This window comes from Echeneis naucrates, chromosome 16, assembly GCF_900963305.1.
Source record: "Echeneis naucrates chromosome 16, fEcheNa1.1, whole genome shotgun sequence".
NCBI lineage: Eukaryota > Metazoa > Chordata > Actinopteri > Carangiformes > Echeneidae > Echeneis > Echeneis naucrates.
The window spans coordinates 1,090,236-1,107,519 of record NC_042526.1 but is presented as its reverse complement, the minus strand read 5'-3'; the positions used below and the strand labels follow the sequence as shown (position 1 = coordinate 1,107,519).

General features: G+C 40.8%; 2 protein-coding genes across 16 annotated transcripts in view; both read left to right on the top strand.

Annotated features, from left to right (window-relative positions):
- cadps2 (Ca++-dependent secretion activator 2) overlaps nt 1-5,270 on the top strand; it is a 95,623-nt gene extending 90,353 nt beyond the window's left edge. For 13 of the 15 annotated variants that reach the window (XM_029522078.1, XM_029522075.1, XM_029522071.1 and 10 more), the window contains 2 exons: nt 3,092-3,196; nt 3,606-3,776. In XM_029522078.1, coding sequence (XP_029377938.1) covers nt 3,092-3,196; nt 3,606-3,776 — 276 coding nt within the window. Of the gene's footprint in view, nt 1-3,091; nt 3,197-3,605 lie in introns of all 15 variants that reach the window. The other 2 variants (XM_029522070.1, XM_029522067.1) reach the window with 1 other exon arrangement.
- Nucleotides 5,271-9,551: 4,281 nt separating this feature from the next.
- On the top strand, nt 9,552-13,400 carry fezf1 (FEZ family zinc finger 1). Its single transcript, XM_029522356.1, has 4 exons — nt 9,552-10,337; nt 10,965-11,099; nt 11,666-11,798; nt 13,165-13,400. Exons 1-4 carry the CDS (start codon nt 9,552-9,554, stop codon nt 13,398-13,400), a joined length of 1,290 nt encoding a protein of 429 aa, XP_029378216.1.
- Nucleotides 13,401-17,284: the final 3,884 nt, after the last annotated feature.

Below are 17,284 nucleotides of genomic sequence, written 5' to 3'. Positions count from 1 at the left end.
CGATGGATTTCTGCCGCCTGCTGCCTCCTTTGAGGGTTTGGGCTGTTGTGGCTGAGCTGCACTGAGTTTATTGTGTGTTTGTGTGTGTGTTTGAGGAGGGGGGGGCAGTTTGGAAAATGAGTCTAATGGAGCTCACAAGCATCCAGTCATGCTCTGAGGGGGAGTTGATGGTCGGGCCTCAAAGTGTCTCTGCTCGGCCCTTCAACTTGTATCACACACACACACAAAACTACACAGTGTTTGTGTGTCACAAAGGAAAACGTTGTGTTCATGCAGCAGCATCAGGCCTCCTGCCAGGAGCATTATGGGCATGCATTTGTCTTGTTTACGTGCGTCTATTTGAATCAGATTCAGATTTATTTAGGCCGCCTTTTCTTTAAACTGAAGGACGGACGGATTTAAAGCAGACGAAGAAGAGAGTGAAGACGACAAAAACGCACAACACGCTTCAGCAAACGTGTCGATGAGTTTCTATTTTCTGGAGCTCTTATTTATGAATACGTTTCAAACAGGGAGCGTCTCTGTGTAACTGACACACACTGAGCTACATCCTCCTCACATCAGGAGCCAAATCACCCTGAAGAAGCATCCTAACGAGGATGAAACCTCGTCAGGAAGTTGTCTCATCTCAGATTCAACCTTCAAGGTTATTTTGTAAAATCAAAATAAAACTTGAAACAAGACAGAAATACGAACTTCACCCTTTTAGGCAGCATGTCAGGAATTAACTGCAGCTCAACCTGAAGTCTCCGTGTTTAAGGAAAGGTCTTTTTTATAGAATTACATCCTTTTCAAATTCAGGAATTTAAAAAATGATAATCAGACTCTATGAAATGAAACTCCCCCCACCTTCCTGCCGGCTCATCATATAATTAATCTTTCTTTCAGGACTAATGCAGGCCCACAATGCCGTGCAGTCCGACCCCCCACCCTCCTCCAACCCTCCTCCCTCGAATTCCCTCCATCTGTTTTCACTCTCGTCCTCTAATTGGCTCAATTAAGGAGCGCCTTCGTTCTCAATTTCCAGGAGCGTTAACGCAGCTTGCGAGCTAACCGTCAGGCGGCTGATTAGCGTACCAATCAAAGCTGAGCATGAAAAATGTTTAATGGAAGGTGAAGGGAAGAAGGGCGGGCAAATGAGTGAGAGCTGAATTACACGTCAGTTCCACAAATCTGCAGCGTTTCCCTCCAAAAACGGGTCAACAAAGATTTAAAAGAGGAATTCAAACATTCTCAACAGCTCTGCGAACAAAATCTGCAACTTTCTACGTCAGGTTACTTTGTGTCTCCGCCCCCCTTTTAAGCTGAGCTGTCATTCAAACGCCGACCAATCACGTAGAGGAACATCTTACTCTCTGTCTGCATAAAAACTGCATGAATGTCATCATCAACTCATAAATGAGCAAAAGAAACAAAATGTGAGCAAAACACACTTTTAAAACAAAAAGAGCTCCTGGTGTCTTCAGATCGAGACCTTTAGAGAACAAACAGAAATCAGCTTTAATTCTGCGCACACTTTCAGAAAACTCTCTCACAATGGCCTGAATCCAATCAAATATTTGTGTGACGCATTTTGACTTTTGTCAAGTGCAGGAAATAACCTCGACTGTTTTGGAAGGTAATTACGGTTCTTGTCAGTGTGAAATTAAGTCCGTCCGCGGCTGTCCGAGCAGATCTGAATATTGCAGGTCACCGCCGTGTCAGAGAAAACGTCCACCAGTGTTTTTGTCCGGCTGCTATCCACCGTGTGCATTTTACCAGCTGAATGCTGATATGAGTGAGGATCGTGCTTCAGGTGAAAAAAGGTGCGTTTGGTTTCCGTGCAGCGTTGGCCTGGTGAGGGAAGATGTGAAGGAAAATCATTTAATGAAAATTACGAAGATGGGACCTGATTTTTTTTTTCCTCCTTTGAAGCCGTGGACTCTCCCCCTGACGTGAAGCATTCAGAAGTTTTTCCGGTAAATTGGTGTCTTTGAATAAGTAAATGTGTTCTCCTCGTTTGGATGGCGCCTGTCCTTTGACCTCGTGCTGTTGTGTTGACGACACGACTAAAACGAGGCGTTTTGGCAGCTGTCAGCAAGCAAACGGCAATCTTCTGAAATTCTCTGCACACCCGACAACCAAGGACCTTTTTGTTTGGAGGGCATCTGTTGCAGCGTCCACATTATGTTTTTATCCCTGTTCTTTTTAAGGATATTGAAAAAAATGAAAAGGAAATGCGTACAAACACAGCAGCAGGTTTAAAGATGGAGCATTCAGTGGGCTTTTCTTCAAGCTACACTTTAAAGGGCAACTTTATTAAAATCTGAAATTTGAGGATGGTTGGAGTTTAATTTGTCTACAAACACAGTCAACAGTTATTTGTGTCCATCTTCAGCTCCCACAAACCTGTGTGTGTGTGTGTGTGTGTGTGTGTGTGTGTCTTGCAGCTGCTATTGCTGAGTTTTTGTGGAAAACTTTGTGTGTCCATCTGTGAGCTGCAGTCTTTCATTGGTCCAAACCAGGAGAAACCACATTTAGAGGAGAAGGTGAATCTGACCTGCTTTGGACTCTCTCCTGATTGGGTGGTCCAGTCTGTCAGTCACACAGTAGCCACGCCCCCCTTTCCCTCTAAATGGAGCATCATTTAAAAAGTGAACATCAGGATGTATTTCAGACTGAGACCATAAACTCATCAGGGAGGAGGAGGAACATTTTCCCATAGACTTCAACCCAGTCGGACTTCTTTTTCAGGGCATTTGGTAGAATGAAGGTTTAACGCTCTGTTTTCAGTCCTGGAATCCTGTTTGGAGGAGAACAGGAAATTCTTCTGGTTTCTAAAAAGCCAAGATGGCCGACAGACAGATTTCAGACTCGGCTCACAGACCGACAGGTGACGTCTCCACCGGAAGACAAACGAGGAGTTTTTGGATTCATTTTGAGGTTACGTTTTCCGTGTTCTGGCTGTTGGTTATTATTTGTACTCACCAAACTGAGGTCGGGTCTGCACGGACAAAGGAACTGAGATGTTGGTGATGCCTTTCCTCCTCGACGTAAGTTTGTGTCCTCTTTGTTGTTGTTGTTGTTTACACTGTGTGTTTGTGTCTTGCAGCAATGGTACAGCGGCTCCATGAAGGCGGTGTGCGTCTGGCTGACCGACCGGATGGACCTGCAGCTCCACATGTACCAGCTGAAAACACTCATCAAGATTGTGAAGGTAAAATAAATGTACGGTGATGTCAGACGAAGCTGTTGGAGGAGAAGTCAGACTTTTTCATGTAAAAACCGTCTGAAGTGACGCAGAAGGAGAAATAAAGACAAATCAAAAGACGCCGGAGCGTCCTTGAAGGCAGCAGCAGCAGCAGCGTGAAGACGAGAAAGAGAAAACTGCTCAAATTGTGTTGCTGCTGCTGTTTTTGTCTTTTCATAGTCTGCTAATGCACCGACGAGGAAGCTTAACAAGGAATGATAATGGATTCTGACTGAAGGTAAAAAAAACAGACGGGTCAAACACATAAAAGACTCGGCTCATCCTTCAGAACCAATCTTCCCCCCTTTGTCCTTCCCAACGCCGAACGGCGGCTGCATTCCTAAGACGCTCTCTGTTTTCCCTCCCCCCTCCACAGAAGACGTACCGGGACTTCAGGCTGCAGGGCGTCCTGGACGGCACGCTGAACAACAAGAGCTACGAGACCGTCTACAACCGGCTGACGGTGGAGGAAGCCACGGCCGCCGTCAGAGCGGGCGACGGCCTGCAGGGCATCAGCATGAGAGACAGCGACGAGGAGGATGACTAAAAACACACAAACACACACACTTCCTGTTTACTACCTGACCACCATCTTTTCCAACACATCAGGAGCTTCTGACTCTGCGTCCTTCCACTGAAAACTAAACCGGATTTATTTTGAGTATTTTCCAAACAGTCAACATCAGGACGGTTTGGCTAACGTTAGCCGGCGTTAAATTTTTCACAATAAAATGAGAAAACACGTGAAATTAGAGTAATACAAGATTCATTTTAGCGAACCCAAAATAACCATAATTCAGTATCAACACTTTTCTTCAATGAAAATGTAGAAGTGCAGTCGAGGTGAAACAGCTGATTGATGGAGAAGGAGCGCTCAGGTAGTGACACGCCCCTTTTTCCCCCAGCCTGCCACGTGCTCGTCTCCCGGAAGTGACGATGTACGACAAACACGTCGAGCCGAGGAGACCCGTGTCCTCCTTCAGTAAACTCCAGGACAGGAAGCTCCGCCTTCCTCCACGTGCAGCCATACTGATGATGTCACTTTGTACAGTCGAGCTCAGCGATCGCCGTCCGTACAGCAACTTCCTGTTTTCTTTTTTGTTTCTGTATTGTTCAAAAAGCTCCAGCAGCTCTGAAACCTCTTTTTTTTTATTATTATTATTATTATTATTATTTTTGTTACCGCCAACACCATCAAAATCCACCAGAGCATTTTATTTTCATCTCATTAGACAGTGAGACAGCAGCCTTTTCTTTTGTCTGTTGATTCTGATAAACTGAAGAAGCACCTGGACAGAGAATCTGTCTTCATCCTCAACTGTGAGTTCTGTTGAACTAATCTAATCATGAATATGTAGCTTTGATTGGCTAAACGTAGTTTACGATCAGCACTCCTCCGTGTTACCTTCAATTCAGATTGGACAAACATCTTTCTGAAACTGGTTTCAGACCAGCTGATGTTAAACATTCCACAAACCCTGAAAGAACTGGTCAGTTGTTAGAAATCATTCCTGTCAACATCTCAAGGAAACGTCTGAAATCAGAGATACCAGCTGAAAACATGAGGAATAAAAGAAGCGAGCACAAAATCAAACCATCGAAATATGAAGTCAAACTTAAAATCAACAATTAAAGTCTTTTAGCTGAGTTCTTAATCTTCTTAATTTTGTTCTTCTCTTTTTAAGCTTTAATAAAATTAGATAAAATTGAGCCAAGAAGACGTCTTGACTAAAATTATCACTAAATCAGATTAACTTAGTTTATTATAAATACAATAAAAACTCTTTTCTGATCAGATTGAAGGTGAGCAGAAATCAAAGATGAGTACCAAACAAAAATAACCACGACAGAAGTTATGCTAACGCTAACAGGTGACTCAAGTCTACGTACTTTTTTTTTTTTTTTCTCAACTTGAATAAAAGTTGACATTAAATTTTTATTATCAACTGGACAGATAACAGAATCTAACAGGACAGCTGTTATCACGGAAACAACACAAATTACTGACATTTGTTACAATTACTGTCATGTAGAATATATATCGTGTAGTTTTTTTTTTTTTTTTTTTTTGTTGTTTTTTTGGTAGTGCTTGAAATTTAATAGGAAAATGAAGACGGTTTGTTTGCAACCTGACAGCTGGTTTCTTCCCCTGTTGAACTTCAAAGTGATAATCAAACCAACAATGAGACCCAAATTATAAAAGACTGAAACAATCCTTGAATTAGAACTCACAACTTCTTCCTGTTGCTTTATTGTAGTTTGAGTTGATGTGGTCAAAATTCACCAACGCTGAAGAATTCAGTCATAGTTCTGTCTGGTGGTAGGATTTAGCTTTCAGGTAAAAAAAATAAAAACAAAACGCAGCAAAAAAAGTACTTTCTAGCTGAATGTTCGATGTTCAGTGTCTGAGGTGTGAGTCGAGCTCCGGCTGGTAAAGAATAAAAACTGGGAGGGAAGGAATCCACATTAGGACGGAAGAGATGGCGTTCAGAGCTGCAGTCGTACATCCGTCATCTCTGTTCATTGTGATGTTTAATATTGTGCAGAGTTAGAAGCAGCTGTAGTGTGATATGGTCGATGTGCATCATATCCAACGTCCATTAAACCAGCTGAAAATGTCTTTTTCCTGAGAGAATGTGCATTCGTTTAAAAAAATCTAATTCCTGTCTTTGATCAGCAGCTGTCGGTTCAATTCCTGCCGTCTGTTTGTGTCAAAAAAAAAGAGTTTAACTGTAAATGTAGAGCCTCCAATCGACTGTCAGTTGGTGTCAGTGCCAAAAACAAAAAGGGCAAACATCCATCTGAAGAAGTATATTTATATTGTCTCATTGTGCACCTGTTTTGTTCAGGTGTCTAAGTGTCACTAATAAAAGTGTTTTTAAAGCAGTTTTTCTGGTTTCATTCTCTCGAGCTGAGGAGGACAGACATTTGCTTTGAAATTAAATTTGCCTTTAATGGAACATTTAAGACGCTGAAACATTAACGTGAAAAGTTCTTCACATTTCCGTCAGCTAACATTTCGCCTTTATTGGAGGTATTCATGCTGATTCTGGATCAGGGTTAGGATCTAATATTACTCAGGATAATTATGCTTTCCTCATTCTAATGAAAAGGACCTTAAATTTGAAAATTGTTCAGGACGTCCAGGGACAAAACGAACACATGTAATTAAGAAGATATTTTATAGAAAAAATCCAGAGACAGGAAACAGAAAAGTCCAAAGACTTTAGCTGAGTTGGCATCGCAGCAGTTCTGATCTGGATCAGCTCAGTCAGCAGAACTTTTCTGTTTTCATTCCAGGAGGTCGTGACCCTGTCCAACATCTGCATGACGTTGGAGGGAAGTTTGAGATTTTGGTGTCTCTTTCTCTGAAAGTCCAAAAATATGTGGACGCTTCAGGTGTTCAGATGGAGGGAGCTCATGTACGAAGCTGCTTGGTGCTGAAATGTGTTTTAGAGCTGGACCTGAAGCCCCGTCCATCCAGATCCTCCAGGATGGACCGGATCCAGACTCAGCTGGTGTGTCTGAACGGTTCCTGCAGGTACGTGGACTCACCGATCGGATCTTTGTGTTGGACCTTTGAAGCTCAAGGTCAAAGTCAGTCGCTGAGTTCTCACATTGTGTTTGATCAGACAGCAACGTCAGATCTGAATTCTTTTAATGTTAAAGATAAAAACTGTCACAGCAGGACTCTTTTCTTTTTTAACACACAAAATATTAAAAACCTTCAAACGTATTAATGACCTTTGTTCATCATGTAAAATGAAACCTGAGGGAGTTATTTGGTCAAAGGTGCTTTAAAGACACCTGAATTTTTCACCCCCTGAAAGTTCTGATCGATCACATCAAACTGAATTTGTCTCATCAGCTCGAGCTTTAAAGACGGAACCGGCTGATCCGTTTCTGTTTCTTTAATCTGTAAAAATACTTGGTTTTCTATTTCACCTTAATCTGGGAGCTTTAGGAGACTCTTCAGGGGTTTCTGTTCCCTGGAAACTGCCTGCTGGCCGCCGTCCATCAAATCTGCTGCAGCTCCACAAACACAAAGGATGCATTATTCTTATTATTGTTGTTGCTGTTTTCACATTTTATTGTGATATTGTTGATTTTTATGTGACCATTATACTGAAATCTTTAAAGGTTCCATATTTTTATTTTAAAATCTTCCGAGAAACAGAAACAGCAGAAAGAAATTGAGTATAAAACAAAAATGTATTTATTTTATAAATGAGATTTATAGCTTTTAAAAATAAAAGAGAAACCTCGGTCTAATGAACAGAACCGTTCTCCACCTTCAACCATCATATCGAAGAATCTGTTTTTTCCTCTGAGTTAGATTTTGTTTTGTTTTTTGTTTTTTCAAAAAGGGGTAAACCCATTTTTTAAATGTGATAATATTGTATTTAGAATAATATTTAACAGGTAACGATGACATCAAGATAAAATCAAATCAGTGAAATAAAAGAATTAAAAGGAAATTTACAGGCCGCAGAAATAATGAACAGAGCTGCTTCATCCTGATGTCACGTCCACTCACAGTGACGATAATAACGCTGGTTGTTTTTCATTTTGTGTTTCACGTTTCATTCATATTTTCTTGTGACCACATTGTTCTGCATTTTGTTCACATATTTGTCACATTCATTTCAATTCTTTCAAAGTAGCACATTATTCATTATTAATCTGTGCTGCCCATTTGTTTATTATTGTGGGTTTGTTGTGTTTGCTTTTGGTTTGTGCAGCAGCAATAAAACAACATAATAATGTAACTCAGTCCCCATAATAATATTAACTATGTTAATATATATATAATATTTTAACAATTTTCATTCACTGTGTCATTCTGTCTTTTAAAGCATTTATTCAGTAAAAAGTATAAAATGTGACAGATAATGATAAAACAAGAATGTAGGATTTTTCTTTAAAGCAACACAATATCTTACAGAAGACAGGATAAACAAAGAAAAACAAATAAAACCTTAAATTACAATAGAACAGCAGGTGGAGGAGTTATAATCTATTTATGTTCATGTTAATAATGATTGTTATATATATGATTTTATCTTTGACCTCTGACCTTTACAATACTTCACTATCTTAAAATATCTCAACTCAGAAAAAACTCATTGAATTTTTCTATGTTCATAAACTAACACTTTGATATTTGAACATTTCTGAGATGAAGTGCATGTTTTTTTATTTTATTATATTTTTATTAAAAGCAGCATCAGAAGGAACCTTTTCAGTCACATTCAAATCTTTATTTTTTTTTATAGCAAAATGAAAATTTAATTTGAAGACGAGCTTCAGTCCAACAAACACACAAACAAACGTTGTGTGTGTTTCTTTGCTGTGTGAATGTTGTGTTTGGCTCTTCAGGCCTCCATCTTTTGTTCAGACCCTTGAAAGTCAGTTTCAGCTCATTCAGCGTCGAACCCGCTGAAGCTTTTCATCTCTGACAGGATGAAGGTTTCTTTTTGTTGGTTTGTTAAAAAAACTGAAACAAAAAACAAAAACGGATTCAGTCTCATTCTGTGTGCGTAACAGGAGCCGGAAGGAGACCAACACGGGGCGTGTGGCGGGAGGAGAGACGTACAGATAATTCCTCCTGTTAGTTCTTCAGCAGCTTCATCTCAGCGTTTCCCGCCTCGGGTGCGTTTTGGCATCTAAAAATCTAGTGCGTAAAAGAAAAGAGATAAAAAGACAAGAAAGTTTGTGATTCCCAGAATCTCACCCGGGATGCGGTCGATGGCTTAAAATCCATTTTGTGCTCAGTCTGTGTGCTTTCTGTCTCCAGTTCAGCCAGCTGACAGCTCCGTGTCCTCCCTGAACCGTGCGTAAAAGCGCGCCGGCTTCACGAAGCCGAAGATGAGTCCAAATGTGGAGCTGTGACAGCTCCTGACCCCGCCAGGAAAAAAATGATGTCACGACAAGCCACAAGGAGACCTGGGATTTACCCAACACCTTCCAGTTGAGCAGGAGTCCTGCCAAGTAAAGGACAGTCCCTCCTCCTCTTCCAGCGGAGAATCGACGGAGGAGAATTGAGCGAATTATCCGCCTTCCCGCTCCCCTTCCTGGACGTAACGATCGGCGAGGTCTCGGCTCCCTGCACGCCGGCATCGAGCGTGCTGCGGCCGCGCTGATTGCCATCAATAACCGGGGTTGGGGAGGGGGTGGGGGGGACGCGGCCGGTGATTCGGAGGGGGGCTTCCCTGGCAGATGATGCCCTCTCCAGCGGGCCGGTGAGGAGCAGCCCCAACCTCAGGCTTCCCTCCAGCAGGTTGTTGTTGTTGTTGTTGTGGTTGTGGTTGTCGCGGAGGTGATGGACGGACCTCTCCGCCGCCCAGCGGGGATCCTCGGCTCCCCCCCGGCTTCTGGGAGCCAGTCCGCGGGCTCCGACATGCTCACCTCCGGCGGCGGCAGCAGCAAACCTCTCGCTTTCTCCATCGACCGGATTATGGCCCGGACCCCCGAGCCCAAGTCGATACCGATCCCCAGCTGGTTCCAGTCCGCTCCCGCGGGGAAACCCGAAGTCTGTCCGTCCTCTCGGCACTGCATGATCCCGCTGGTGCCGCTCGGGTACGAACCGGGCCACCGGCTGAGCCTGAGCGGCCTGGATCCGGGACAGTTCGACGGCTCGTCGGTGGCCGCTCCGGCGGACTTTTTGGGCTTCGGCCTGAGCTACAAGAACCAGCAGGAGGACTCCGCGGCCGGCCAGCCCGCCGGCCAGTACAAGCTCTTCCGGCCCCGGGTGGTGAACCAGTCCTCCTTCCCCGCCGTGGGCACCGTGTGCTACCTGAACTGCAGCGGGGACGGCGGCTCCTGCCCGCCGCCGGCCGGCCTGGTCAACCTGCACCCGATGGCCTCCTACCTGCTGTCCGCCCGGCACAAAGCCTTCATGGCGGAGAAGAGCAAGCCGGGCCCGCCGCAGGCCGGGGACCGGTACCCGGTGTCCCAGAGCCAGATCCAGATCCAGCACTACATGAAGGAGCGGGACCAGATCCTGTCCGACAAGATCTACAAGGGCTCCGCGGCCGCGGCGGCCCGGCTGAGCGGCTCCTGTCCGGGGAACAAGCCCAAAGTGTTCACCTGCGAGGTCTGCGGCAAGGTGAGTCCGGAACCGGAACCGGAACCGGCCGAGCAGCATTTCTATTTACAGCACAAACTTTCATTTTTCACTTTTCAGTCTGATCGAGTGAAAATCGCTTTTTATTCGTTTTTATTCATCAGAAGTTGCTGCTTTTTTCTTTTCAGGAGAAATCTGGAAAATGTTTTTTTGGGGGGACTTTTTCGTTGTTTCTGCACACACACACACATTTATAGGCTATATTTATTTTTATTTCTTTTTTTCCAATCTGATATTTTTCCTGATTTTTCCTTCAACTCTCTCATCTTGTTTTGATGGTGTGTGTATTTTATATTTATTCTAGAGGAGTCAGGCAGATTTAAGTGGCTGTTATTGTGTTTTAATTCAATTAATTTAGAGACAATTTAACGACCCCTGACAGATGAGCTTTAATTAGACTCAGTCTGATAATTAAAGGACCCAACTCTCTCTTTTTTTAATCAAAGGACCCTTAAATCAGATTTAAGGAGCTTTTAAATTTAAAAACCAGAGAAAGTTGAAATTATAGAGGTTTTTTCGCTTTTGACTTTATTCGATTTTAACTTGTTTTATCAGCTAATTTTCAAACTTCTCTTATGAACATTCTCCTCATTATTACCTTTTTCTCAGGTGTTTAACGCGCACTACAACCTGACCCGTCACATGCCCGTGCACACGGGCGCGCGGCCGTTCGTGTGTAAAGTTTGCGGGAAAGGCTTCCGGCAGGCGAGCACGTTGTGTCGACACAAAATCATCCACACTCAGGTAACACAATGTTTACTCCTGTTTGTTGTTTACTCTTCGTCTCAAAGCGCCATTTTGTTTATTTATAATGTGTCCAGTCTGTTCAGATTTTTTTTATTGGTAATAATTTTCTCATAAAATAGAAAGAAACAGTTTTTGTGTGTGTGTTTATTTTCTATTTTAATGCATAATATTTGTTTTAATTAAAGTTAAACCTCCTTCGCTGGATTTATTATTGAATATTAAATATAATTGAAAGTTAAACTTTGTGGGCAAAAGTTTCTCATGACGTGAGTCAATCAACTCCGTCTAAAGATGCTTTAATCTTTTCATTTAGATCAGCAACTGCGGATTTAAAATGAGCTTTAATTCTCAAACATTTCATTTAAAAGACAGTTTAAAATATATTCTTTAATTATGAGGAGAAAAAAAAATAAAACTCATCCCAAAATTCATCCCAATAAAAACACATTATAGAAATAAATGAAAGTCAAATTTGTGGCTTCTTTTTGGAAAATGTCCCAACATTGTCTAAATATATATGCACATTTCTTATTTGTCTCTTTTTGTTTGTTTGCTTTTTGCAGGAAAAACCGCACAAGTGCAACCAGTGCGGGAAAGCCTTCAACCGGAGCTCCACCCTCAACACGCACACGCGCATCCACGCGGGGTACAAACCGTTCGTGTGCGAGTTTTGCGGGAAAGGATTTCATCAGAAAGGTGGAGTCGCTGATATTTATGGATTATTTGTGTTTCCTCAATGACCCTCAGAAACAGCCACCTTTACAGCAGATGTCTTGGTCTTCGTGTACAATAATGAAAAATAATAATAATAATAACGATAAAGGAAGAAATTAGAATCCAGATGAAACTCCCTTCACTGTTATTCCAAACATTTATTTCTTCAGAAATCTGACAGTTTTCATTTAATCCAAAAAGATTTTCCAAAAATAACACAAACATCTTTTTGTGGAAAACCATGAAATGACCTTCAGCGGATAAAAAGTCATGAGCTTGGTGTCACAATAAATACAAATTAAAGACACAAAGGCTACACACACACACACACACACACAGTGTGTGAGAGCTCCTGTTGACCCCTGTTTGTCAAACATGAAATAAATAAACGTCATCATCCTGCAGAAATAAAATAACACACCAGGTCCTCTAGGGCAACAAAACCACAAACAAATATACAATAAAAACTAAAGCTAATCCTCCAGTGTCGCTTTTATTCCCTGCTGAAATTCTTTATTTGTGGAAATAAAATCTAAAATATATTCATGAGAAAGACGTTATTTATAGAGTTCTGACAAACAAGAAAGAAAAGGAAACGCAGCACAATTAAAAATAATAAAACGGCGAAAAACATGTTGAATAATAAATAACAAATAATAAATAATAATAAATAACAATAATAAATAATAATAATAATAATAATAATAATAATAATAACAATAATACATTAATAAATAAATAAATAATTTGGTAAAAAGTCAAAAATGTGTCTTATACAGAAATACTTTCATTTTGAAGACATAAAAATAGGATGCTCACTAATGACCAAAGAAATCATCTTAACTGAGAATATTTCCACATTCACAACACAAACACGTTTGTTTCAGCTTGTAAGAACGATGACAGTGTGTTATAATTATAAACACACAACACAACTCTTTATTTTTGACTTTTCCCATTTCAGCTGACTGATCAAGTAATTTTTTCCTCTAACGTTAAATTCAGATTAAAGTTCAACTGCTGGAGTTTTTTTTTTTTTTACCAAAAACAGGAAATCAATTTTTACAAATTCTGGGATGAGTGATTATTTGAGGGTTTGCTCCGCCCACTGCTTTTCTCAGGCCAATCAGAATCCTTTTCTTTTTGACATAAAGGAATATATTTTTTGATTGGCTACTTATATTCTATATAATTCAGTTCAAGGAGATTGAACTGCATTAACTTGGCCTGTATCAGTCAGAGAGGGTTTCATTTGATGGAGCTTCAGCGACAAAAAAATGTCTTCTACTGGACAGGTGTGTTCGTTCAGGTGTTCTTAACCTCGACGTGGCGTCTCCTTTCTACACAGGAAACTACAAGAACCACAGGCTGACGCACAGCGGCGAGAAGCAGTTCAAGTGTTCCATCTGCAGCAAGGCGTTCCACCAGGTGTACAACCTCACCTTCCACATGCACACGCACAACGACAAGAAGCCCTTCACCTGCCCCACCTGTGGCAAAGGCTTCTGCAGGAACTTTGACCTGAAGAAACACGTCAGGAAGCTGCACGACCCCACCAGCCCACAGTCGCCCCCCCAGGCCTGAGAGACGCTGACCTTTGACCTGGACAGTGACTCTGATCCCTTCGAAAACCCCCCCCATCAGGTCGGAAACTAAAACTCACTGGAGACGTCCTCACTGGAGACGAACACACCAAGTTCTGTAGGTGATGTCTCACAAAAACGACGCCTTTTTATTCTCTTGTGACTCATTTTGCATCTTTTAATCGACAGTTGTGGCCTAAAATCGTCAAACGTTTCCCTCCTTTGATCACATTTCTCTCCCGTTTGTAAACTCACACTTCAGCTCAAACTGTTTTAGGGCCAAAATACTTGATGGAATTAAATGGAATCAAACTTACGTAGTATTTGTCACAAACTCAATCAAATCAAGCCCAAATTTCAGATCTTGTTCATCCAAATGTCTGATTGAATCGATGCTTTTGGATGAAGTAATTTGAGGATACATTTCCCATGATTCCTTGGAGTGAAGACTTGATTAGAGCTCCCTGGCTGGGAAACACCTTCATCTTTAAAACTCCAGGTGTTCAGACTTTCTGGTAGTTCGCTGCCCCGTTAGCTCCTCCAGACCAGGAAACAACTTTTCTTGTTTAAGTGACTCAGATAAGAGCCAGTGGAGTCATTTAGGAGCCGTCTCCTCTGAAAGCGGGCACCAAAAGGAGCCGGATAAAAACAGCAGTGATGTCAGTATTTCTGAAGTCTTTCTCTTAAAGGATGCGTTCACATTGAAGCTCTGCCATTTGAACAGTATTTAGTTGCATCAAATGAATACTCAGATTTGATCAGCAGGAAAATTCAGCTGAATCCAACTCCAACTGCCCAAAATGCCCCCCCATGAGGAAACCTCCGTCCTCGGGCCCTCCAGGCTTCTCTCAGACTTGACCCTGCCAAAAAGGAAAAAGCAGGTGACTTCCTCCACAACAGCCCGACGTAGTTCAACCTCACCGTGACCCCTGACCTCTGATCCCTGCGGCCCCTGATGTCAGACTGGACTCTCACCTTTGGAGAAAAAAAACAAAAAAACAACAAAAAAAAGCAACCTTGCAACGTTTTGGACTGAGGACGAATTGAACTTTGACCTTGCTGTCCTCTGATTCTTAGTGGATTATTATATTTTAACGGCGGCTAATTATTATATCATTAGTCATCAGCGATCGCTAGTTTTAATTATCTTTCAGTTGCATCTCAGGATGTGAGCGTGATTGACTCTGAGACCAGAGATGCAGCAGAGGTCAGATCAGATTTTTATTGGTCTTTGTTTGGTCTTTTAATAGAACAATCAGACTCCTTCTTCACGAACATTTGAATCATCTCACCGTTTCAGCCGAGATCAGCCTGCAGTTTGAGAAACAATTCAAAGTCTTTCCTGGAGCTTTGATTTCATCAAGTTGACATCATGTGATCTAAATATGGAAGTCCATCATGTGTTTATATCCACACAGCGGACTTTACTTTAACTTCACCACCAATTTACAAACAAAAGTTTAGATATGAAGCATATTGTGATCATTTAAAAATAATATCAGAATTGTGATGTCAGATCCCTCAAAAACACTTTTCCTGAATCTATTTTGTATTTCTCCATAATTTAAATCTGAATACTGGTTTTCCACCAACATGATAATCTTCAGCCCCATTTTTTGTACTTTTCATCCATCATTTCCTTCAGTAGTGATAAATCATCACTTCAGTTTGGTTCAAATAATCAGGATGTGTTATCAAATAGTTTTTCTTGACTGCTCAGATATACATTTTTGAAAGCACTGTCACAAAATGATGGACAGAAATTAACATTCAGGTTTTAATAGAGCAGAATAATGTTATCAGTATTACAGATTTACTCCACATTGCAGGCGTCTAAGTGATTCCTCCATTTAAATTCTAAATTGAGACAGAAAATGGGAAGGAAAATATAATCCATCATAGGACAAAAATTGTCTTTTTTAATTGTGGTTGTAGTTGATATAGTTGTTTCTGAAGTTCATTATCATGAGAGAAAAATTAATGATTGTGATATTTCACTTTTACTTTAATTGTGCAGCTCTAATATGAAGACAAATGATTAAAAAAATGATTCACTGTCAAAGTTGCTGAACCTTGATGAGCTTTTTAAGGTCAGATCTGGAGGAAACTAATCTGTGATGTGAATATAATAACAGATGTAAACACCTTCAGATGAATTTACGTCTGGTGAACTTCACTTCTGCATCTCTGGTCCTGACCGTTGGAGGAAGATGAGCTGAAGGTTTTCCCCTCATCGGTCGGCCTCTTGTTATTTGTTTGATTTCAGTCTCAGGATTATTGTAAAAAGATGTGTTTTATGATATTTATTTGAAATTGTACCACTGTTCTAACTTAAAGAGAAGAGATGAACTGAAGACTATGGTATATGAGAACAAACCTTTCTTGTAACGGTGAAAAGTTTTCTTTGGTCCTTCCGCTGCAGACGCTTAACAAGGAAACATGATAAATAAAATCAACTGTGTGTTATCATGTTTTCAGCAGATTTACTAAAAACAGAAACATAAAACAAACATAAACACACTTTAATAAGAGTTCGGTTCAAACCTTTAAGACTCAACTAAAAAATTCTTATGTCACAGTGCATTTTTAAAAAATATTTAAGCTGAATAAACACTGATGTTCGTGTTCGCTTACGGTTACTTTTAAAAATGTGATGAGAGGAACTGACATTTCTGAGATAATTATGAGTCATGAAAATGTCAACATTTCACTTCCTGTCTTCTTCTTTCTTTTTTTTTTTTTATCATCAGTCTAACAGATCATTAGTTTGTGGCATCAGTGGGCTTTGACCTTTGACCAATGCGCTTAATTAAGCCAATAAATAAATTATCCTGCAGATAATTTATTTATTACAATTTTTGTCCTCTTTTTAAAACACTAAATACTGAATTAATACATTAATGAATAAATACATGAAATAAACCAAAATAGGAAGAAGGACAAAAACCCTAAAAAATAAATAATGAGGTCAGTTTTTGTCTGTGTTTTTAAAACACATAGCTGTATAAACGCATTTCCTGTGTTTGTTTTTCCAGGAGTTTTTTCTCCGGCTCCTCTCCGGGCTGCTCCCCCCGCTGAGGAAGGACCGGCCCGCAGATTTGTTGTCCCCCTGCGGCTCTGCCGGGCGGGCACATCCACCAAACTTCACCCAGATGGTGAAAATGTCCAAACACTGCTCGTCCGTTGTCCCGGTTTGAAATTAAACAAAAGACAGACAAAAAAATAAAAATGACAGGAGTCGTCTTTGAATCCGTCCTTCTCGGTACAGGTGTGAAGCCGCCCACCGGGGAGGCGCTGGAACACAAACAAACTCTCCCCGGGAAAATTCCAGCCATTCCTCAACATCCCTAAAAAAAAGGTGGGCCTTACCTTCAAAGTAAAAGCCACCTGTGAAAATAACTAAAATAAAATAATAAAAAAGGAGGAAGTCTGGACTTAAAAAAAAAAACATTAGAATGACACCGAATCACTGTTGTGTTGTTGTGTTGTTCAGAGCTAACAAGAGCTACAACACAGTCAGATTCTGGATGGATGGATGAAACAGAGCGGAGCTCAGATGTGACTGTTCTGTCAGTTATTGTTATTAAAAACTGTGTTAACTTTGGAAAATTTAAACCCCCCCCCCAAAAAAAAAACAAACTACAAAACATTTATTGCATTGCATTTAATATTATGAGTATCAAAAGTGTTTGTTTTTTAATGAAATCGTTGACGATGACAAAGTTTAAAATCAATCTAAACCATAAATGAGGCCAGAATATTTACTCCCAGTATATATAAAGGGCTGCAATTCTCTTAAAATATCCTCATTCACACTTTTAATTTTACACAACAGTAAAAACAACAGTTTGGTAAAATGGATCGGGCTTCTAATGAGACAACACA